This window comes from Diceros bicornis, chromosome 16 (assembly GCF_020826845.1).
Source record: "Diceros bicornis minor isolate mBicDic1 chromosome 16, mDicBic1.mat.cur, whole genome shotgun sequence".
Lineage (NCBI taxonomy): Eukaryota > Metazoa > Chordata > Mammalia > Perissodactyla > Rhinocerotidae > Diceros > Diceros bicornis.
This window is the reverse complement of record NC_080755.1, coordinates 47,316,963-47,339,952: the sequence shown is the minus strand read 5'-3', so window position 1 is coordinate 47,339,952 and position 22,990 is coordinate 47,316,963. Positions and strand designations below refer to the sequence as shown.

Genomic DNA, 22,990 nt, shown 5'->3' with positions numbered 1-22,990 from the left:
CATTATGATCCCATGACATGCTTCATGAATACCCTTGCTAGCAAAGCAATGAAGCCCGTCTACTAAAGCTTTAAATATTTTTGATGGCGACCTCTTATGCACATACTATACTGCGTATACACACCTGAAACAGGCTTTTGTTTTTTTTGTTTTAGTTTTATTTATTTATTTATTTTTCCCCCAAAGCCCCAGTAGATAGTTGTATGTCATAGTTGCACATCCTTCTAGTTGCTGTATGTGGGACACGGCCTCAGCATGGCCTGATGAGCGGTGTGTCGGTGTGCGCCTGGGATCTGAACCCGGGCCGCCAGCAGCGGAGCATGCACACTTAACCTCTAAGACACGGGGCCGGCCCATGAAACAGGCTTTTGTAAAACAACACTTACACTTAATTTGAGCAATGCATGTTGGTATTTTCTACGTTATTCTATTTCACTTCAAACAAACAGAAAGTTGATCACAACCTAGTCAATCCATTTCATGACCATTAAAGAATTGAGATCTGCAATTTGAAAAACGTGACACTAAAGAGTATATATCATAATTGCTAAGTTACCATCATAGGATGAACACTGTGCCGAGTGCTTTTGCTAATATTATTCTATTTCACCTGTCATAATAATTCTATGACAGAGTATTATACTCATTTTATGGATGAGGAAACTGTGGCTTGGGGGTACAGCCAAATGCCCAGGATCACACAGCTACGACATGGCAGTGTTGAGACTTAAACAGAGGTAGACCAGGCTTCTGCTTACAGTTCAGTGACATGTGCCGTGGCTCTATGTCAGGCCACCTGCAGAGAAGATCTGCATATATTGGATTTTTAACCTTGCAGTGCACACAAGGAAGGATGAGACCACCAGAGTACAGACAACATGCTCTCTACACAACATCTTCATTTCTTCTCCGGAACTCTATTCCTGCCCTGTTCTCCCAGTATATTAAGTCCCTCAAAAAATGACAAAACCCTTAAAAAAGAACACAAACTATAACAGAGAAAACAGTTTTATGATTAGAAGGAAACCTTCCAGAAGGCTGGCACTAAATCTTCAAGTCCTCTTTAAATTAACAAAACTCTGTGAACACTAAAGAAAGTTTTATTTCTTTACCTTTCCCTTCCCAAAACCCCCTAAACATCTAAAAGTAGGTAAAATAAAAATTCTGCTTTGTTGTGTGCCTAGGTCCAATAAGGAAGATTTGTTGTTTTATACATCAATCTGTTGTCATACAACTTTATTTCCAAAGTTGCTTCATTTTCTGGGTCTTTCTTGGAGAAATAATTCAGTTCCATAAACAATCACTTATGTGCCAAGCAGAGTGCTAGTCATTAGGACACAAGCACCTTCTCCACATCTTTATAAAGGGAACATATACTGAGAGAACAGAATACACTGACAATTGCCCACAGTGGGATCCATGCAGAAATAGTAGTACAAGGTACCGAAGAAAGACAGTGGATTGAATCATAATTCTGGGAAAGTAGAATTTTGACTTTACTTTTAGATGTTTTGAGGGTTTGGGGAAAGGGGAGGGAAAAAAATAAAACTGACAGTCTTTCAATCTTAGCGTCCACAAAGTTTTGTTAATTTAAAGAAGACTCAAAAGATTTAGTGCCAGCCTTCTAGAAGGTTTCCTCTGTTTTCCCTGTTATAGCTTGAGGGTTCTATTCTAAGAGTTTTGTCACTTTTTTGAGGGACTTAATAGGTTGGAAGAATAGAGTTCCAGAGAAGAAATGAAGATGTTGTGTAGAGAGCATGTTGTCTGTACCCTGGTGGTCTCATCCTCCCTCGTGTGTGTGGCAAGGTTAAAAGTTCAACCTACGCTGAGCTTTTCCGCAGGTGGCCATGATCTAAAGCCACAGAACACATCACTGAGCTGTAAGCAGCATAGTCTACCTGTGTTTAATCTCAGCTCCGCCATGTAGTGGCTGTGTGACCTCAGGAAATCCGCTGTAGCCCCAAGCCACAGTTTCTCATCCATAAGACGTTAGCAGAGTGAAGCAATACAAGGAGAGCATCTTTTATGGTAGTCATAATAATGAAGAGACTTTTGGTAAGTTAAGGCAATTATCCTTGTTCTATCTTTAGGATCTAGGATTCAGGAGACAAGGGGCCAGTGGCCTGTTGGAAATCAAACTGAATATTCACCAGCGACATTTACCAACAACAAAATCAAGCTAAAAGGAAACCTTAAGAGAAACTGATTTAAAAAGGTATAAAACGTGCAATCTTCACCATAAAGTGTGCATCTTGAGGATAAAAATTGGTTCTCGCGTCTGACCCGGTGGCACAAGCTGTTAAGTGCGTGCGCTCCGCTGCGGCGGCCCAGGGTTCGCTGGTTTGGATCCTGGGCGTGCATAGATGCACCGCTTGTGAAGCCATGCTGCGGTGCTGTCCCATATGAAGTGGAGGAAGATGGGCACGTATGTTAGCCCAGGGCCAGTCTTCCTCAGCAAAAAGAGGAGGATTGGCAGATGTTAGCTCAGGGCCTATCTTGCTCACAAAAGAAAAAAAATTGGTTCTTCATTCACTTATTTAACAAATAGTTATTGAAAACCAAAATGTGTCAGGCACTGCATTAGGTGTGGGCACGTGGGGTGAAAAAGATTCATGTAGTCCCTGCATTATGGAGTCTACAGTCTGTTGGGGGAGACAGGCACTATAAAAGTAAATACATTAACAAAAGAATCCCAATTGGGAAAGGTGCCACTACGGATGCAAAGCTGATGCTGCGGCAGAAAATAATAAAATGGGGTGCTTATTTTCGATAGAATGGTTAGGAATTTCTCTAGGAGATGATGTTTAAGCCGAGACCAGAAGGATGATAAGGAGTCAGTTGTGTGAACAGCCAAGGGAAAGAATTACAGGACCAGTGAATGCAAAGGCCCTGGGGTATGTGGGATTGTTTGCATACGGTGAAGTTCTTGCACACACCCTGGCTGGACTACCCCCCCCCTTCTGTCCTGCCAGCTGCTTTTCTGACTCAGCCTCGCAGTATGCGTTGGGCTCCAGTTTGCGGTCCCGGGTGGTTGTGTGCTTTTGATAGAGCAACTTAAAAATATGCCAGGATAGCCCTCCCTTTTTCACATATCTTCCACAGGCTGTATCTTGCTCACTGTGACTTCGCCATTCAATCAAGACTGCCCTTGACATTTATATCATTCTGATTTCTCTGCCTACATTTTTGCCTCAGGTCATAAGAGAATAGCTGCTGATACAAGGTAGACACTCAAAAATTATGTGCTGGATTTTTGGATGAATTTCATTAAATCATCAAAGATCTGATTTTGCTGTTTGTGGTTTTGTCTGCTTCTTTATTTTAACATGGGCAAGACTGGGGGAGAGCAAACTGGATGAAATTTGAAGAAGAATGGTATGGCATTCTGGACTGGCACTCAGTTCCTGGAGAGCTACTTCTGGCTCTGTAGTTCATTACTGATGTGACCTTGGACAGGTCGTCCTACTTGAGCCTTGCATCTTCAACTAAAATGAAGAGTTTGGTCCCAGCACCCTTCAATGTCTGTTTTGTTCTATGACTCATTGCCTTTCAATATTTGCCACTTGTTCCACATTCCCATAAAAGAAATGTTATCTTTAGGCATCAACTCAGTTTATGCAATAATGATGCCTTAAATTTGATTGCAATTTGTCATTTTCAGAGCACTTTCATCTCCACTACCTCATCTGATTTTAAGCAGTCATGTAAAGTATTGAAGACAGGTTAATTTTTTTACATCTGACAAGATGTGAAACTTGCCCGAGGTCACAATGCAGTAGGTAGAAGTCAGAATGACACTCATATATACTGTCCTGACCATACGTGGCACAACTAATTGGATAGAATCTCTACCAGGTGGGAGTGGAGCAAATTGTTTTCTCCTTACAATAGCGGTCACTACCTTTTTTTTTTTTTTTTATGTTAAGGACTGTTTTGAAATGCTGAAATCTAAAGCATCTTTTTAAACTAAAACTAAAGAGTTTTAGTTAAACTCTTTAGTTGTAAGAATCAGAAAAGTACTCAGGTTAGCTCAGTTGGGGATGGGAGAGCACTGCAGGAATCAGCTATCTTATGGACAGCAGGCAAGGTGGTCCTCATAATTACTGGGAAAGTTTCTCAAGGTATTTCTTCCTAGGACTAAATTTTCTGCTTTTCTTAGAAATTTTAAGACCTTTCTCTCTTATCTGAAGAGTAGTTTCCTCTGCTTACTCATAGTTCTTGCTTCCCCATAACCATGGCTCTCACATGGCTTGGCTTCCTGGCACCAGCTCTGGCCAGTTGACTCCAACATGTCAGATCCATCACTCACCATAGACTACTGTCAATCTCTTCCTCTTTTAGTTCCTGTGGTCCAATCAGCTGGGGCAGGTAGGGTTCTGGCAGCAAGGAGTGATGGGTCACCTACATCAAATTCTACCTCTATATCAGGATTTATGGAGAGGTTCCTAGGGAAAGTAGTCTTTAGGTGGAGCAGGCATCCCAAAACATATCTACTACACTTTCCTTTTAATCTAAGTTTCACAGGATTCTATTGAGTCTGCTTTTCTAAGGTGCCTCCAATCTTCATAAGTATACCTATTCTCTGATAGTTCAGGGACGAAACAAAAACAACCCACATTTGTCCCTTAATTTAAAATAGGAAGGGTAGTTGCACGATTTTCTGACTGTAGCATACGGTTTAAAAAACTAAAACCTCTAGCCATCAGTTGGGTACATTTAAGTCCCAGACCTGAACCTATTCTTGATTTCTGGACAGATCATTTATTCCCCTTAAAATTCAGGGGATGGAGAAACCTTAAAATTTAGAAGCTAGAAGGAATTGTACCAGATTATCTAGTCTAGCCTCTGCATTTTATGGTAAAATACATGACATCAAGCCTTAGGTCACAGAGCTGATTAGAGGAAGAGCCAGTGGAATATTTCTTCTAAACAAACGTTTGTGATCTTTTTATTACATCATCTCTGTAGAGCCTGTAGAGGCTTACTCTGAGAATCAGAGATAATGCTTATGATAATGCAGCATAAAGTAGTGTCTAAATGTAAAATATTATTTTATGATGAGAACACGGAATGGGGATAGAAGACAGGAATCCTCACAATGTGTGAATAGACAGGAAACAATTTATATATGCCTTAATTCTTGTTCTCTAAAAACTTACACAGAAACAAAAGATCTTGAAAATTGATCTGAACTCTGTTACTGCCACAAAATTGCATCAGAAAATGGAGATTAGGATGTTCCCGCTGCCAGATGGTATAGGAATGTGGCTTCATGTTGATTCCGGTTGAAGACTGCCTGGCTTCAAAGGTGGGCTCTACCACTTAACAAAGATGTGTAATTTAGGCAAGTTTGTACCACTTAGTAAACTGCTCTGGGTCAAGCTACTCAACGTTACTTGCTTCTGATTCCCTATATGTAAAAGACCGTAGTAACACACACCCCTAGAGTCCTTCTCAGAATTAAAACAGCCAATACTTCAGAAATTCTTAGAACAGTGTTTGGCATATAGTAAATCCACTATATAAGTGTTACCTATCATTCTTATTACTCGCTTTTGTCTGGTGGGAGGACTAAAAACCATTCTTTTGGAATAGAGAAATCTTCATTTAAAATTCCGTGGGCTAGATTAGATATATCAGTTGGTTTAGCAAAGGATTACACACGGAAATGGAAGATTTCTTTAGTGGTGGCTCCTTCTTCACCTTTATCCTTTAACTCTTGTGAAATTTGTAAAGTGGGCACTGTTATTTCATTTCACAGACCAGAAAACAGGCCAGAGGAGGTAACTGCTTGGCCAGGAGACATTGAGTCAGCAGTGGCTCATGGTACCAACTTGATTTGAGTCTCCTCAGGAATAAATGAAAGTCTTCTCCACGTGAAGCTTCCTGGATCTGCCAAGTTCTCACTCTTCCAGGGTCCTAGACCAAGATGGGGTGGGGGTGGCGGAAGAGAAGAGGACCCACATCCCTCTTCCAGCCCGGGAGCTCCAAGGCTCAGCGGCCTGTTTCCACAGCCCCCAAGCCTCACTAAGAGGACCCGCTGCGCACTGCGGGAGAACCGGGCTCGGCTTTCCGTGGGTGAGGCCGCCGCGGCCTCCCCGAGCCTCCCTCTGGGTGAGCCAGATCTGACTCCCCCGCGGAAGTCTGTGGAGTGTAATTCCTTATTTATTTGGAAACTATACTTTTGAGTCAAAGAACAAGGAAGGCCAGGGAACCGTAACAAGAAGTAGCGCGGAGAAACACGGGGCCTGGAAACCGCCCCAGCCTCGGAAACCCTTGCCGTTCGGCCCCACGCGCGACGCCCGCCCAAGCCCAGCCACCCGCCTCCCGCCTCCGGTCGCGGAGGAGGCGTGGCCCGCGCTCGCCGCCATCTTGGTCGCCTCTCTAGGCGCTCTGTTTACCACTCTATGGTCGCCCGCTCCCGCCCCACCCCTCCCCAGTCATTGTCTGGAGGAGCAGCCGCGGCCGCAGAGCCTTCTCTTTATAAGCCCGCAGTGCCCGGATGTGAATGGATTACAATGTATCTTTCAGGGAAACCTATTATTATCAATGTGACTCCGCGGGGGAGTCAATGGTGATGATGAGCAGGAGGAGGAGGATGATGATGAGACACCTCTAAACTTGGAACAAGTTTAAGACTTTATGAGAGAAGAAGAAAAAAAAAACCACCAACAAGATTTGTTTGAGGAAAAATTATAACTATCTTGTACTGATATTTTTTTTTATAAACAATAAGAAAAAGTTGTTGGATTTTTTTTTAATGATTTCTTTTTTGGGGGAGGGAATTTTGTTGCAGTTTTATGGTGGAAAATGCAAAAACCAGAGCCAGGTGCATAATCTTGTGTTCTGTGGATATCCCTGGAGCAAAACTGAGTACCAGTTAAAATACTTTTTTGGGGGATACACATGTGAGATACTAAGTACTTGCAGAAGATTTTTGTCTCTCTTTTTAAAGTCACTTTCCTTGGAATATTGTGAGCATATTTGTGGCCATTTAAGGTAACGTTACAATTTGCTGTCAGAGTAAACTGTTTGTAATTGAATTTAATTTTTTAAATGTCGATCCCAATGTTTTATTAAAACAAAAGGAACAACCTATTAAATAATTGCCAATGGGAAAAAGTGTGTGCATGCATTTTGTGTATGTACTCGCACATCTAGCCATAACAGGGTTTGTAGAATGTGTATTTTAACACACGTTAAAATAGTGTCTGTTGCATATACTGGATAAAGCACGCTTGTTATTACGAAAGGATAGAATGATGAAGCTTAATTTTTATCCTAAAAAGTGGTGTGAAAAAGTATGTTTTAAGAGCATGCAGGGCCTGTAATGGTAAATGTTGAATTAAAAACTTACAGTGCTGGCGAACGCGGACTTAGCGTGCCTTAGGAACTCAAGTGTAAAAACAAAACAACATCTACCCTCAAAAATTGCCTTTTTTTTGGGCGAAGTTTACAGCTATACTATTCTGTGAGTTAAAAGGGAGGGGAAAGAAAGTATGCAATTCAGGTTTCGCCCCCATCGCAAAACTACCGAAATGAAAATCTCCCCGGCAAAATGTGGCTTGGTTTATATACGGAAAAGAAAAATATTGTCCTCTTGGCAAAGTCTTTTTGCATCACGTGTATTTGCAGCCTCGTATAAACTTGCTTTGCCGTGTGTGGATGTGTGAGCGAGAGGGAACGAGAGTCAGAGAAAGAAAGAAGTGAGGGGATGTAAACTCGAATAAATTTCAAAGTGCCTCCGATGGATGAAACGGGCAAAAACTGAACTGTTGAGGCTTCAGATTGTAACTGACGATCTGAGGGAAAATGAGGTGCTCGATGAATTTTCGTTTGTATTTTTTTTTGCGAGGCGGGGGAGGTTTTGAGATTTTTTTCTTGGGGGGGGGGTGCATCCCAGCCAGCCCGACCCGAGTGTGCCGCGTCTCCCCGCCGGAGCCCCCCCACCCATTTCTTTGCTGAACTTGCAATTCCGTGCGCCTCGGCGTGTTTCCCCCTCCCCCCTTCCCTCGTCCCCTCCCCTCCCCGGAGAAGAGAGTTGGTGTTAAGAGTCAGGGATCTTGGCTGTGTGTCTGCGGATCTGTAGTGGCGGCGGCGGCGGCGGCGGCGGCGGGGAAGGAGCTGGAGCGGGCGCGGGCGCAGGAGGAGGAGGTGGTGGTGGTGCAGGCAGTGGTTAGACATGAACGCCGCCTCGGCGCCGGCGGTGCACGGAGAGCCCCTTCTCGCGCGCGGGCGGTAGGTACCGGCGCCGGCGGGGCTCGGCGGGGCTGATGCGCCGGGCGGCGCGGGGCTCGGGCTCGGCGGCCCCGCACGCGGCTCCGCGCCTCCGGTGCCGCGGGCTCCCGGCTCCCGGCGCTCCCAGAAGAGACACCCCTTCCCCTCCAGCGCCTCTTCCCTCCCCCTCGTCTCTACCCCCCCCCCGCCCCCCGGCCCCAGCAATGCCACTTGGAGCGACCGATGACTTTGCCAAGGGCCTGACTTTAATTTTTACAACCCTTTCTTTCACAAATTAGGGTGCTGGACAATTACAGGACCCGACTCTCCGCTCTGCTCCCCCCCTTTCGCCGACCCTGTCACCCCTCCCCCTTTGGACGTGTTTTCACTCCAGAGACGCTCCTCTTTAATTTCTTTATAGCTACTTTGAAATGCAGAGGGGAGTGGTGTGTGTGAGTGTTGTGTGCGCGTGTGTTTGAGTGTGTGAGTGTGTGTGAGGGGGGTGGGGTGGAGGGTGGGGGGAAAGTTGAGACCGGATCGTTCTGAGTAGTTTCTCTTTTCTCTGTGATCCATTCATTTCTCGCTCTACCTCCTGTTGCATAAAATGATGCGCTGAAGAGCGGCTTTTTTTTTTTCCTTCCGGGATTTGGTTTTATAGTGGATGTTACCAGTTTTGATCGTCTCTTTGGAAATACAATATCAATATCGCTTTTTTTTTTTTTTGCTATTGCTGCCTATTCCATCTTAAAAAAAAAAAAAAAACTCTCCCATCCCTCCCTCCTTTCCACCTTAATCCCACCCGCCCCCACATCCCCACCCCCAACCCCCCCAGTCTCCAAAAATCCGATTGTGTTTTCTCCAAGGATTGGGACTGGATTTTCTGATTGCGGTTATTTCCATGTTTCTAGGTTTGTGTGATTTTGCTAAAATGCATCACCAACAGCGAATGGCTGCCTTAGGGACGGACAAAGAGCTGAGTGATTTACTGGATTTCAGTGCGGTAAGAAAGAACGGTGGAAACTAACAACAGCTGTGAAACAAAACAAATAAAACAAAAAACCCAAACACTTCAGCTAGAAACCAATAGTAATCTAAAGGACAGGAATAATTTTTAATTGGCTGAATCCTTGGTAAACATGAAGGTCTTTTTGATAAGTTTTCAACTACAGTTTTTGGGTGTGATGGACGAATCAGGCTTTTTTTGAGTCTAATTACTTGCCTTGAATTCCCTACACACCGAACCCCCAAAATAAAGGAATCTCTCTCCAATGGAAAGGAAAGACAGACACCCCTAAAACTGTAAACCACCCCTAAAACTTGGCCTTATCTGAACACTGAGTACTAACACTGCGCACTACTCATTTTATTTATTTTTTTCTGCAAATGGAAAAGAGATAATAGGAGACCCAGTTGTCTCTTAAAGTTTTAAACTGATGATGTTTTGGGTTAGTAGGACCTGTAGTCCTCCTAGTTACACCTTTTCCTGGGATTCTGAAAACTCGTATGTGTATGCTGAGCATACGTTCTTAGAACCCTTTCGACTGTTTCTGTAAATTTCATAGTCGTGAGATCAGCACAAAGCAGAACTTACACACTTGTGGAGTTTTACGGTTGTACTTGGTCCTTCTCCATCCCTTTGCTTCCCTTTCCCAAACATGTCAGGGGAATTAATTCATTTTTAATGCCAGATGAGTTTGGTGTAAGATGCATTTGCAAAGCAAAATAAAAAGAATCCACAAAACACACAAATAAAATCCAAACCGCCTTCTAAGTGGGGCTCTTTCATGTTGCTGCTGCCGCTGCTGCTACTGCTGCCGCTGCTGCTGCTGTTGCTGCTGGTGCTGCTGCTCTAGACCTTCTTTTGGAGAAATGGCTTTCGGAAGTTTTGCCAGGAAACGTAGCCCTAGGCAGCTTTGTAGCCCCCTTTCTGCTTGCTGCACTTTCTCCATTCGTTCCTTTGCTTTTTGCAGGCTCTGACTCAGGGAAGGTGCGCATTATCCACTAGATACGTCGAAGAAGAGGGAAACCAATTAGGGTCGAAATAAATGCTGGAGAGAGAGGGAGTGAAAGAGAGAGAGAGAGAGGGTGAGAGAGTGAGAGTGAGAGAGAGAGAGAGTCTTGCTTCAAATTGCTCTCATGTTAGAGACGAAATGAGAATTTAGTGCAGGTGGCACTTTTATTTTTATTTGGGTTCACATATGACAGGCAAATCCTATACGGGATGGAAATGGACATTGCCACGTTTATGGCCAAGGTTTTCAATATAAAAGAAACAACTTTTTTCTTCTCCTTTGTAAAACTAGTGTTTTTAAGAGAGGCCGCTGCCCTCCAACCTGAATTTTGATAACATTGTGGGGACTGTGTTTGTTTAAAATGTATAGTACTGCCTAGTACTGGCAACCTAATGAGTCTGAGGAAAAAGAAAGAATAGAGTGGTAATGGGGGGGGAGGCTGATTGGTAATGTTGTGCCTGTTTTAGTTTTAAGTTGAATGGTGATGTATTTTGCTAAAATGAACCCTTAGCATAAACTCGAAGTTATTTGGTAAGAGTGTGAAAGATCTTTGACTAACTCTGAAGGCACAAATGTCTTTTTTTCCACAGTAATATTTCTTTGTTTCTTTTAGATGTTTTCACCTCCTGTGAGCAGTGGCAAAAATGGACCAACTTCTTTGGCGAGTGGACATTTCACTGGCTCAAGTATGTAAATTCTTTTCTTAGTGTGTAGTTAAATGTTCTTAGCTGTTTATTCACTCATTGTATATTTTTGGCTCTGTTGAAGTCTTCTGAAAAAGTCATTGAAATTTTAGCCTATAATGATATGGTTATTTCATTATCCATCAGTGGTATAACTTAGGCAAAATGTTATCTTTTGTAAAATTAAAATAAGATCTTCTTTTTAATCAAAGAAACTCTCAGAATTCAATCACTTAATTTAAAAGCAATTTTCTAATACAATTGTAATCAAACACATGAAGATAAGTCCAATGTTAGTATGGGGAAATAAATTAATGCTCCCTATATGAAAATTGAGGGAAAAATCTAACTTTCAAAAAAAGGGAAAATCCCTTGTAAATAATATCAATTATTAGGTACTATGTATAATTAACCCTTTTAAAGAAATGAGCACTTAATTTAGCAGATGAATGCTGCATAGTAAACCATTGCTGTAAATAGCCTCTTGCTAATCTGAGAGCTAAATATGAATTCATTTGTATTTAAAATATCCTTTTTGGTGCTTTAGCTGTTTCTTTGCTGTAAGCAATTACTTGTGCAATGAATTTTTGCTATATTTAAAGTTGCAAATTTGGAAGGACTTTTACATTTTATAAATGAAAGGTCTTTAGGTGATGCTTAAAAAAGACGTTAGCGCTATTCACAAAGGAATCTGTGTGCGCAAGGATTATCTGGCATCTAAGGAGGAGTTTCAATAGGGGACTCTCTGAAGGTCTCTTATTAAAAGTGAAAACTGAAAATATGATATTCCTTTAAAATGTATTTGTTTTTTTGTCCAGTGTATTTCATATCAGAAGGAGGCGTACATTGTTGCCTGCTATCCTTTAGGTTCAAGGCTTAAATCCATTTATGCTTGTTAAACAGCTGCAGTATTTTAGGAGTTCTGGCAGTGGTACATAAGAGTACATTAGACAGAGTACTGTTCTTAAGTCAGATTGGTAAATGTTGACATCTTTTACTGTGACATGCCAGTGGAATTGTATGTTAACTATTGAATATAATTTCCCATCTCTTAATTTTCATTTGGTGCTATAACAATGAAAGAAATCTGTTCATCTCTGTGATTTGTATAATTGGTATGTTTGTATAAAATTAATGGCTTTTAAAAGTTGCTCATTTCCAAATAAGTTACTTCTCTTTCGTCTGGCTCCCATAAGTGTAAGGGAGGTTTTGTCTCTATAGCTTGATTTATAAAATATAAGATGCCTCCTATAGTTATATTTTATCTTTTATTTTTCTGGGTCCACTTTGATTAAAAGTACTACTGACCATATGTTTGTGTTTTACTGTTCTGGGCCTGTTAAATTTTCCATTTAGGGACTTAAAATTTTTTTGTTGTATTAGTATTATATGTTCCAAATTTCTGTATTGTATTCTCTATACAACCTTGAAGTAAAGATGAGTATAAGTGTCTTTTGTAGGCAAATTAATTTTTCATGTTAGACAATATCAAAACTGTAACTTTGTCTCTGACAGTAATTTTCTTCATATTACTTAAGAAAATATGTATTCAGTTTAAATCTAAAAGTAGATTATGTCAGAAAGGCACAGAGAGACTGCTTTCAAAGTCAGTGCAAAATACTTCTTTGCACATTGTAAAAACTGACACATTTGGAATGACTTAAGTATATCAGTTTAGATATGGTTTAATAAAGTAAGGTGATTTGGAAGCATGAAATTGTGTTACATTTAAAAAGACAACTGTGCTGCTGGTCCATTTTCTATATTCACATTTAAATAAAGTCCTTGCTGTGATGTTTAAGTGTTTACAGACAGTACAGGCTGGATAGGTATGAATATGTATTGCATTTTGGTAAGTGATCATATATTGAAACTTACATAGTCTTAAGACTTCATCCTTAGTGAGACTTGTTATGATATTTCTAATGAATATACTGTGATTATTTTTAAGGTGTTGAATTTTAAGTTACACTGTACCAGAGGTGTAGTTTTCAGCCCAAATGTTTACTTATAAAGGTAAAAAGTGTGGCTATTTTGTTCTGGCGGCTGGATTAAAAATGCAGGGTGTTCATCCAACGCAGTATGATGGTGACCATAATATATAGGGTACAGATTGGAGTGTTGGTTTTTCTCATCTGTTCAAGATACATTTGAGCACAGGGCTATTAGTGAAGAAAATGGCTTTTATTTCCACTCAATAACCAAGATAAATCCCTTTGAAAGAATAACAACAACAACAAAATCCAGGAAAACTGCATTTTGCCCTTTAACTGGAAGGATGAACTAGGAAACTTTGGACAGAAGAATAATTTTCTAAATTGACTTCAGGTTAATATCCATTGTCGTGAGTGGGTTCAGATGTCACTTTCATGGGTGGCTTTGAAACTTGGATCCAGGAAAAAAAGATCCAAAGTATAAGTAAACTGTTCATATTTGAAAAACCAGCTATATTTTTTCAAAGTGAGACGTGGTAATATTTCATGCTTAAAGTTCCCAGTAGCATTTGATTCCATTAATATAGGATGCTCCATCGTGATTTGCAATGTGAGAATGAAAATAAAGTGTGGCCATATTCCCTTTAATCTTTCATTTCACAAACATGGTTTTTCCTACCACCTTAAGAAATGGTGAGGCTGCTAGGGAGAATGGAATGTAACCTGAGCTACAGCCTGACATTCCCAGGGAGCATTTTTCACATGAAAGGCTTTTGTCAACCCAGGAAAGGACCAGCAGTTTTTGTTTGATGTTTGCAGGTGTTCAGCAGAGAGCACTAAAACAATTCAGCCATGATGGTTCAGAGCTTCGATGACCTTAACAGGGAGAATTGGTGGGCTCTGGAATTATTTTTAAGAAATAGTTGTAACCTATGTGGAAACTTATACAAAGAGATTTAATATCCATTATATCATTGATCTTAAAACAAACTAAAAGCATCCACATGCCGGGACGATTGGAAAATTATTCTCATTAAAAAGTAGGATGGCAAAGTTACCAAGAGAAAAAAAAAGACACCCAGAGTCTATAATTTATTGATGAATAGAGGCTTAATTTTCTGATATAACAAAAATGCAGTTTATTTAGTTACCTTTGAGTCTTCTGTGAGCAAAAGATAAATATACTAGTTTTGGTGTCTTTTTAAAGAGTAGTTTTAAAGTTGGGCCACTGAAATTATACTCAAGAACAGCTCTGGTCACATCTGTTACATGTATTTACAGTTAGTCTATGATGGATACTACATCTTCCTCCCTTAGTTTAAAAGTTGAGCTTTTTTCCCTGTAACTGTTTAGTTTTACTTAGGTGTTCAGCATTTGTTAAAGATTGCCAAATGAATGGGTGTTTGAACAATTAAGAGCAGCAGTGAAACACACCACATCCCTGTCGTGGTCATTTTTGAAAGAGGAAAAGCATTTCTTGATGTTCATAGAAGTTAGTTAACCTATATCCTCATGACAGCAAAACGACACATCGGTTTAGTAAATTCAGTGAGAAAAAAAATCAATCCAACGGGTAGTTGTGTATCACAGAGAAAATTCAAGGGGTCAGCATCCTGAATCAATTTCCATCCGTACTAGTTTGAGTTCATGGTTACGGTGTGAAAAAAAAATTGGTCTCCTCTTAAAGGTATTTGTTGAATAGAGTTATTTAATTGTGTGTGTGTTTTAAAACAGCCTTACAATTCATAACGATTGTGTGTCTTTTTGTAAAGAGCAGACTAATTTAATAGGTTAAAAAATAAGTAAAGTGGCATTAAACCGATTATGCTAGAATCATAGAATTTGGGGGATAAAAACCCCTTAGAAATATATAGCCCAGTGCCTTCATTATACAGCTAAAGAAAACTGAGGCCCAAGTTAAGGAGGTTCTAAACTGTGCCTTTATTTGCTATTCTAAAAAACAAGTTTTGATTTGCTCATTCCCTATTTATTGGAATAACGTTGGTTTCACTACTATGTTTTTCTATAATTAGTATTGCAAATAAGGTGTCAGGATTTGTGTGCTGATATTTGTGCTTACAAATGCTTCTGCATGTGTCCTTTGAATGCTTTTTAAGGTCTGGAGCTAAATTTTGGGTTATTGATCGTTCTCTTTTGTCTGATCGCCCCGGTGACTCTTTGCAAGATGTTAGATTGAATAAGAGGGTATGGATGGGCATGACACTGACAAAATTAAAGTGCTTCTTAATATGCCAAGTGGTGTGCTGTGTACCTTATATTTATTGTATTTTTTTAATCCTCACAAGAACCCAATGAGATGCAAGGATTACCATGCTCAATTCATAGATGAGGAAACTGAGATTTAGAAATGTTAAACAGCTTGCTCTGAGCAGTCAGTAATGAATTAGGTTTTAAACCCAGGTCTGCCTAGCTCAATGTCCTCGTCTCAAACACACACACACACACACACACACACTCAGATATAGGTTATTTTTTTCAAGATTATATAAGCATAAGAATGTATTATTGAGGCTTGGCATGCAATACTATTCCTGATCTTTAGAGTAGATAAGCATTTTTTAAAAACGTATTTAAGATAATGATATGAACCACACCCATTCTTTTTCCTGCCTTAGTATCCGAATAAGCTAGCCTTCTAATTTTTGTTGGGTTTCAATGTGACTTAGTATGTCTCTCTCATGTTACTATTATTGTTATCTTTTTTATTTTTACAAGGAAAATATAGTAGATATTTTCAAAGTTATGCTCTCATTCTGTTGTAAGTTGACACTCTGCATGGGTACTAGTGAAAATACTTTGTTTTCAATTATTTTTATGTACCTAATCAACCCAAAAGTGGAGGTAACCAGGCCTGCTCTGTTAATACCTAAAGAATAAAGATTTCCTGTCTTTAACTGTAAAAGAAGTTTTGCAGTTTATTGTTAGATCTTTGAAACTTAATATTCAAGAACAATAATCCTAAATTCTATCTGCATCACTAAAAGAAGCAGTTTTGAACTTTTGGTATGTCTATTACCAGACATGTGCTTAAAATGTTACGTTTTCTAAATTCAGAAGGAAAAAGCAGTACTCTATTTGACACTGACTTAAGTAAATAAAATGCATTAAACAAGCGTGGGGATCCAAGATCTGTTGAGACTGTAATGCTTAACATTTTTGACAGCATCAGCAAATTATCTTTACCCTACTATTGTAATGAGGAAATCACTTAAATAACAGATGAACAGCGAAGTCACATAAACATATATAATAGAACTATGTAATGAAAGTTTATGCTGTTAATTGCTCGAATCTGTCTTAAATGCTTAGAATCATGGAGCAGTAAAGACTGTCATATAAACAATTTTGTTTTGAGCTTAAAATTATTCCTTTTTGCTTTCATCTGCTATGATAAACAAAGTAATTTTGTAAGCTTTACAGATCAAACATTTACTCCTAATGGTAAACTACATTTTATATTGGAAATTTGCAACCTCGTCCAAGGCATAGAGTTGAGTCCTGGTGGCCCCAGGCCTGTGATTTTCAACGTTTAGTATTATGATGCTATTTAGATCTGTTCCCATAAGCCAAGATAACAGATCTTAAGTTGCCTAATAAGGAACATGGTGTGTTTTGAAATGTTCTTCAGTTTACAAGTCCTGAACCAAAATGTTTTTGGCCGAACCTTTAGAATTTATATCTATATGTTGAGTAAGTCAGATCTTGCACAGACATAGCATCAAAGTGAAGCCAAATAGAAACAAAAAAAAAATCCCCCCTTCTTTATTTTTTGTATTTTATGAGCTATTTTTTATGACCAGGTGTTCTTTCAAGTTAATTAGATAGTGCTAAGTGTTAGAAAAAGTAAAGTAAAGCACATCATAGGTTTTTTTTTTTAAGGTTATTTTTGTTACTGGTTTCTTATTACTCTGAATAAAATTGTCAAAATTGACCACCAAATTTATAAGCTTACACACTTGGGTTATCCATTTTCTAAATCTGTGAGCCCACTTAGACTGAGCAATAAAGTATGCACATGAATTTTAGGTGGATACTTTGGGACCATATGTCTCTTAATGCTTATGAGAGAGACATAAGAGAAGTAGCAATTTAATCTTTAGAGAAAATTGGTTAACACTTTGTTATAAGTAATATTTGTATATATGTATATATATTTTGTATCAGACTCACAGGAATAGCAAAAGTGTTGAAAAAGGTTGTCATGTTTACTTTCATTTCAAAAATAAATAAAGGCCCAGTTAATCAGCATATCAAATACCCAGGTGTGTTTAAAATCAGTTTATATGGATGAATTTCAGGGCTGTAAGAAAGTATTTTATTTAAAGGTGCAGCCACACGATTGTTCAAATGGATGCTTTTGTACTTTTGTGTGACAATTAACATTTAATGAATGACTTTCTAGACTGCCACTGGTGGTAATTACTATATGTAGTTTATTAACTGCAATCCATTGTTGGATGTGCCTGTATTGATTTGTTTTGCAAACAACTCTTCACTCATTCAGCATTATTTGTACATTACTTTTTAAAGAACCTGTTTCATTTGCTGATGCTGATATCGCCTCTAAAAATTTTAGCTTACAAATTCTTATGTACTAGAATACCTCTTTGATCAGAGTGATTTTAATTGAATTAAAAATTCATCAACTTTTCAGCTATAAAAATTTTGCACTTAGATCTTCAGGGTATCCCAAAGAAACGACACGATATTGTTTTTCAAGTAAATAATTTCTAGAACTTCAGATTTACAGGAGACTTTGGAGGTACTTTATTATTTTTTAGGTAAAGACCAAGGTTTGGGAAGGTTAAATGTCTTTTGCCCAAATCATACAGTTGGTTATTGGCTATAATAGGACAGAAATACAGATGTCCTAACCCGATAGTCAGGGGCCCCATGCTGCTTTTAATTAAGGTTTGGACTCAATCCGTTTGCACCAACTGTATGTTTCTTAAGAAGAGGAAAACTTGTATAATTTACCATTTCTGAAAAAATAATAAAAATCTAGATTGTGAGGGATGGACATCGTAATCCGGCTCACTTGTCATCACGTGTTCTAATTTGGCTAAGGCAGTTGACGAATAACTGTTAAAATGTATTGTGTTATTAAAAATAACAGAGTAAGACCTATGATTAAATATCAGGGCTGTAATTTAATCTCTGGGGTTCTGGTGCTGTTCATAAACCATTTGGCTTTTTTCTGTAACAGATGACGTCAAAATACAGCTTGATTGAATTATGACCCTGGTTACAGAAGCACCTGCTCATGCCTCTTTGCTTCGTGGCATGTCAGCATTTCCATTACAAACTTTTTTTTTTCTCTGACATTTTTAACTTTGAATAGTTAAACTGGACTGATGGTTGGCATATAAACTTGCAATCTCCTGGGAAAAGACTATGTTCCCAATAAAACAGAGTAGGTAGTGACAAAGCCCCGTTACAGAATGCCTTTTAGAATGTTCTTCCTTCCTTTAATCTTCCATTAATTTAAACATTCCTTTTTGGGGTACTTAGCTGAATTGCAAGGCATCCAAATGGAAGGTTTTTAATCTCAAATTTCCCAAGCCAAGACTTAAATACAAGGTATTTAGAGGACTGTTAAATTAGGAAAAGACCTACGAAGGAGGATATTGAAATGATAGCTCTGGACACTCCAGTTTTCATATTGTATAAGATGCTGAAGTGCAGACCTGAAAAGCATGCAAATTAGTGTACCTTGTTAGTAATTACTTTTATATCCACTTAAGGTGAGTTAAAATTGGTAAGGAATGGTTTAGGAAGGTGTATTTATTTATATCACTATCTGGAACTTGTAGCATAGCTTCCATGTTGCCCCTGGGTTTTACTATGTTGGCAATGGAGATAGGATGTTGTTTGTATCTGTCTAGCTAGTTATTTATCTGTGTATCATAATTCTTATTGATGGATCATCAAATGTATCTTTTTAGTACATGCTATGCTCAGACCCCTGTGTTAGCAATTATAGGACGTAGAGGGCTTTGTGGGAGAAAGGTCCTGCCCTGAGAGAGTGTGTATTCTGACAGGAAAGAGTAGAAAACCACATATGTAATTAATACTCAGTGTCCAGAAGACAAGTGTCATTCAGGTTATTGGACTTTAGATAAATAAAGACTTACTTCTTGCTGGGGGAAATAAATAATAAAGGCTTTGTGGGCAAATTGACTCTGATCCTTGAAGGGGAGGGATAGGATTTTGACATGGGGGTGTTGGGACTGAGTATTTTTTATCAAGGTCACTGTGAACCAGGCACAGAGGAAGGAAGGCTATTGCAAAGGGTGGATTAAAGAGAGCACCAGAAAGACAGGCTCCTTAGCCTGCGGTGGAGTCAACTCTGGTCTAGGCACCTGCAGTGACTTCCAGGCAAACATCCCTATCTTGGATGCCTTTGTTTTTTCCTTTCCTGCTTTTGAGATTTTCTTGGGGGTGTTAGAGATTATAATCCAGTTCCTTCCAAAAGCATATGTTTTTAATGGTAGTGGCAGGGTGGACATCCAGGTTTTTATGTTCCCAGTTCCAAACTCTTCCTATTATATCATTCAGCAATGGAAATTTTCTTGAGCCAAAATGATAGCTACTTAGGAGAAAATTATTTATTTAACTGAATTCTGCTGCTAAAGAGCAGTTTTATATTGACAAAATGGTTAGAACCTCAAAGTCTGCATCTTAAAACTGAAAAAATAATTTGAAACTCTCTAGTACACTTCAAGAGAAGTTTTATATTAATACTTAAAAATATTTTCAGATTGCAAAAATTCATCATTATAAATTTTGTTGTTATTATTGCCATCACCATTGCCAGTGCTGTATCTTTTGGTTCAAAAACTAGTAGGGAAATGTGTTTATTATTGCCAGATAGCACGTTCGGAAATGCATTTAAAAAACATTTTCAAAGATATTGTTATCTTAGCCAAAACTTATATAATGTTTGTAAAAACGTTATGGAGTGGCCAGATATACCTTTGGATAAAATCTATCATAATTACATCACAAACAGGAAAAATATATATAAATACCATCCTCTTCTCAAGTATCGATGAGTTCAGTTTAAAGTGTCTTTCTCTCTGTGACCTCCAAGTATTTCAGTGTAGCTCATGCTTCCAGTGTCCACGAAAAGCCAAAAATTCAAGTGATGATTGAAATAGCCTTAGGAAGAATTTATTAATGAATGATTGTGTTTACCACAGAGTATAAACAAGATTTTCATGACAAAGAGAATATTGTGGAGCCGTTTTTTAACAATACCCTTTACGAAACCTATGTATTCCCAAAACTTTTTCTTCACTTTCAAAAATAAGAGATTCCTATTTGAAATATTTTGCAACCTTACAGCTTTAAACTCAGAGAGAAAAAATTTGGTCATCAAGCGGTGATAATATTTCAAGATTGAATGTATAATGTCATACATAACCCAATTTTGTAATTTTGAAAAGAAAGACCAAACACTATCAATTCCGGTCCTTATTCGAATAATCATTATTTGTTGTCCACCTTCTGGAACATCACTGTCCACTAAGTGGTGTCCCAAACCATTGGATGTTTTTTTATTCTCTTGTGGGCACTGTGATTCTTTATCTCGTTACTGTTAGGCACAAGGTTAATTTTCTTTTCACATATAATTTTCTCCTGATTTTATTAGCTTATTATTCTTCAGTTTGTCTTTTCAGCCCATGTTGAACTATTTCTCTTTTACATGGGGTGTACATTTGCAGTGTCCCACTTCTGCAAGTATTCTACGTTTTAATCCTTAGTAATTTTAATAGAATTGGATAAAGTGAGAAATAGTCCATAATTAATTAATTAATTTTACTTAAAAAGTTCCATTATTATGGGGCCCACCCGGTGGCGCAAGCTGGTAAGTGCACGCGCTCCAGTGTGGTGGCCCAGGTTTCACTGGTTTGGATCCCGGGTGCACGCTGACGCAACGCTTGTCAAGCCATGCTGTGGCGGCGTCCCATATAAAGTGGAGGAAGATGGGCACGGATGTTAGCCAAGGGCCAGTCTTTCTCAGCAAAAAAAGAGGAGGACTGGCAGATGTTAGCCCAGGGCTGATCTTCCTCACACACACACACACACACACACACACACAAAGTTCCATTATCGTTTAAGGCCTGATTGTTTAAAGAATGTTGAAAGCTTCAGAAAAGTGAAAGAGATGAATGCATATCATGTTGTGTTTTTTTTTTTTTTGGTGTGAATATATTTCACTGGAGTAACAATAAAATTAAGAATTGTTAACTTACATTTACTCTTTTGTTCATTCATTCAGTAAATGTTTTTTTGAGAACCAAGACAAGTTACATGCTCAATACTATGGTGATATAACGAAGAAAAAATTTCAACTTCAACATTGCAATTGGAGCACAGTATTGCTGTTGTTAGGTAAAAGTTCTACAATGATTCAAAAAGCAAGTACTTTTAAAATAAGTGATGTTGAAATATAGAATTAGACTTCTTTAAAAGGTACTTTTCAAATATAACTAAGTGCAGACTTCACATTTCCAACAGAAAACTAGAAATCCTAGGATCTGTGTACTTGTGTACTTCTACATGAGTATAAAGAAAGGAGAATGGATTCAAATGATTATGGAAATTGGACCTTGAAGACTTTTGTTATGAATGTGCTCTCAAATTTAGTACCAGGGACTCTTTGGGAGGCAATGACAGTTATATTCCATTTGTCTTTTTTGAGTAGAAATTAAAATTTTGGATTTTTAGGTGGCATAGTGGTTAAGTTTTTGCACTCCACTTTGGCGGCCCAGGGTTCGTGGGTTTGGATCCCGGTCATGGACCTATACACTGCTAATCAAGCCATGCTGTGGAGGCATCCCACATACAAAATAGAGGAAGACTGGCACAGATGTTAACTCAGGGACCATCTTCCTCAAGCAAAAAGAGGAAGATTGGCAACAGATGTTAGTTTAGGGCCAATCTGCCTTACCAAAAAAAAAAAAAAATTGGATTTATAGATAGGTGCTCATTTACTTCAAGGACACTGGATACGCATGCTGCTGCTTTTTCCCCACATTTGAATTTTTTAATGTTTATTTTTAAATGTATATGCAGTAAAATTATTCATTTACTTTTGAAATTGCATAATTATTTATTGAGCATTTACCATGTCAGGTCCTATGCTGGGTCCTGGAAATGAAATGATGAGCAAGACAGGTGTGTTCCTGCATTGACTAAATGTAGGAGACAGATATTAACTGAATAATGAACCAAAGGAATGTGAAGTTTTGCATTGGAGAGGTGTGTGGCATTAGACGAGGTTGCAATAGGGATATCTGACCAAGCTGAGCGGTCAGAGGCTTCCCTAGGCTGGCACACCTGAACTGAGGTCTGATGGAGGACCTGGAGTGAAGTGGGCTGGGGAGATAGATTCCATGCAGAGAGAGCAGGGCGTGGCGGTTGGGGAGGGGGCTAGAGCGTGGTTTGAGCCTAGGCTGGGGAGAGGGGGTAGGAGCAGCCAGATCATGCAAGACTGAACAATAGGGGGCCTTTGCAGTGTGCTGTGATCAGATTTGTGCCTGAGAATCTGGCTGCAGCCTGGAACATAAACCTCAAGGGTAGTCGGTGTGGGTGGCCCAAACCAGATGTGAGGTTTCTGCAGAAATCCAGGTGAGAGACGGGCTTGCTGGTCCTACAGTGTGGGTGGTGAAGTTGGAAAATTGACTGTAGGCCTTATTTGAAATCTATAACTTCAGCCCTCTGGAGAGGGAGCATTCATAGTGGGTACTTGCTTTTTTTTGGTGAAACTTCCTATAACTTTGATACTTGAAAATCAACTATACTTTTTACCTTCTAACAGTAGCTGTGAGACCTAATTGAGGTACCCTGTGATATCCACCTCCTTTTTAGCAACCAAGCGCCAGAGAAGTGCTTTTTTTCCCCCCAGAAAAGTGGTAGATTGATTAGTGGTAGATAGAATATTGTGAGAGCATGCAAAGGTGGAAGTGGGAGAATGAGGCAAAAGGGACTGTTCTTTCTCATTTCACGGTCTTCAGTAATTATGCACTATTTAGGCTTCTCACAGCTTATGTTATGTTCTTATTGCCAGTAAACATTATGATGGTTTAGTTAAACCTGTTGAATTGAATTCATTGAA

The 22,990-nt window shown here is 39.1% G+C and overlaps 1 protein-coding gene across 10 annotated transcripts in view; it reads left to right on the top strand.

The window, feature by feature from the left end:
- The first annotated feature begins 6,537 nt into the window (after positions 1-6,537).
- Positions 6,538-22,990, top strand: part of TCF4 (transcription factor 4) — a 354,155-nt gene continuing 337,702 nt past the window's right edge. For 9 of the 10 annotated variants that reach the window (XM_058557189.1, XM_058557188.1, XM_058557193.1 and 6 more), the window contains exons 1-3: positions 8,118-8,238; positions 9,126-9,217; positions 10,843-10,915. In XM_058557189.1, the coding sequence (XP_058413172.1) occupies positions 9,146-9,217; positions 10,843-10,915 (145 nt within the window). In that variant the 5' untranslated portion in view covers positions 8,118-8,238; positions 9,126-9,145. Of the gene's footprint in view, positions 7,000-8,117; positions 8,239-9,125; positions 9,218-10,842; positions 10,916-22,990 lie in introns of those variants that run through there. The other variant, XM_058557181.1, reaches the window with a different exon arrangement.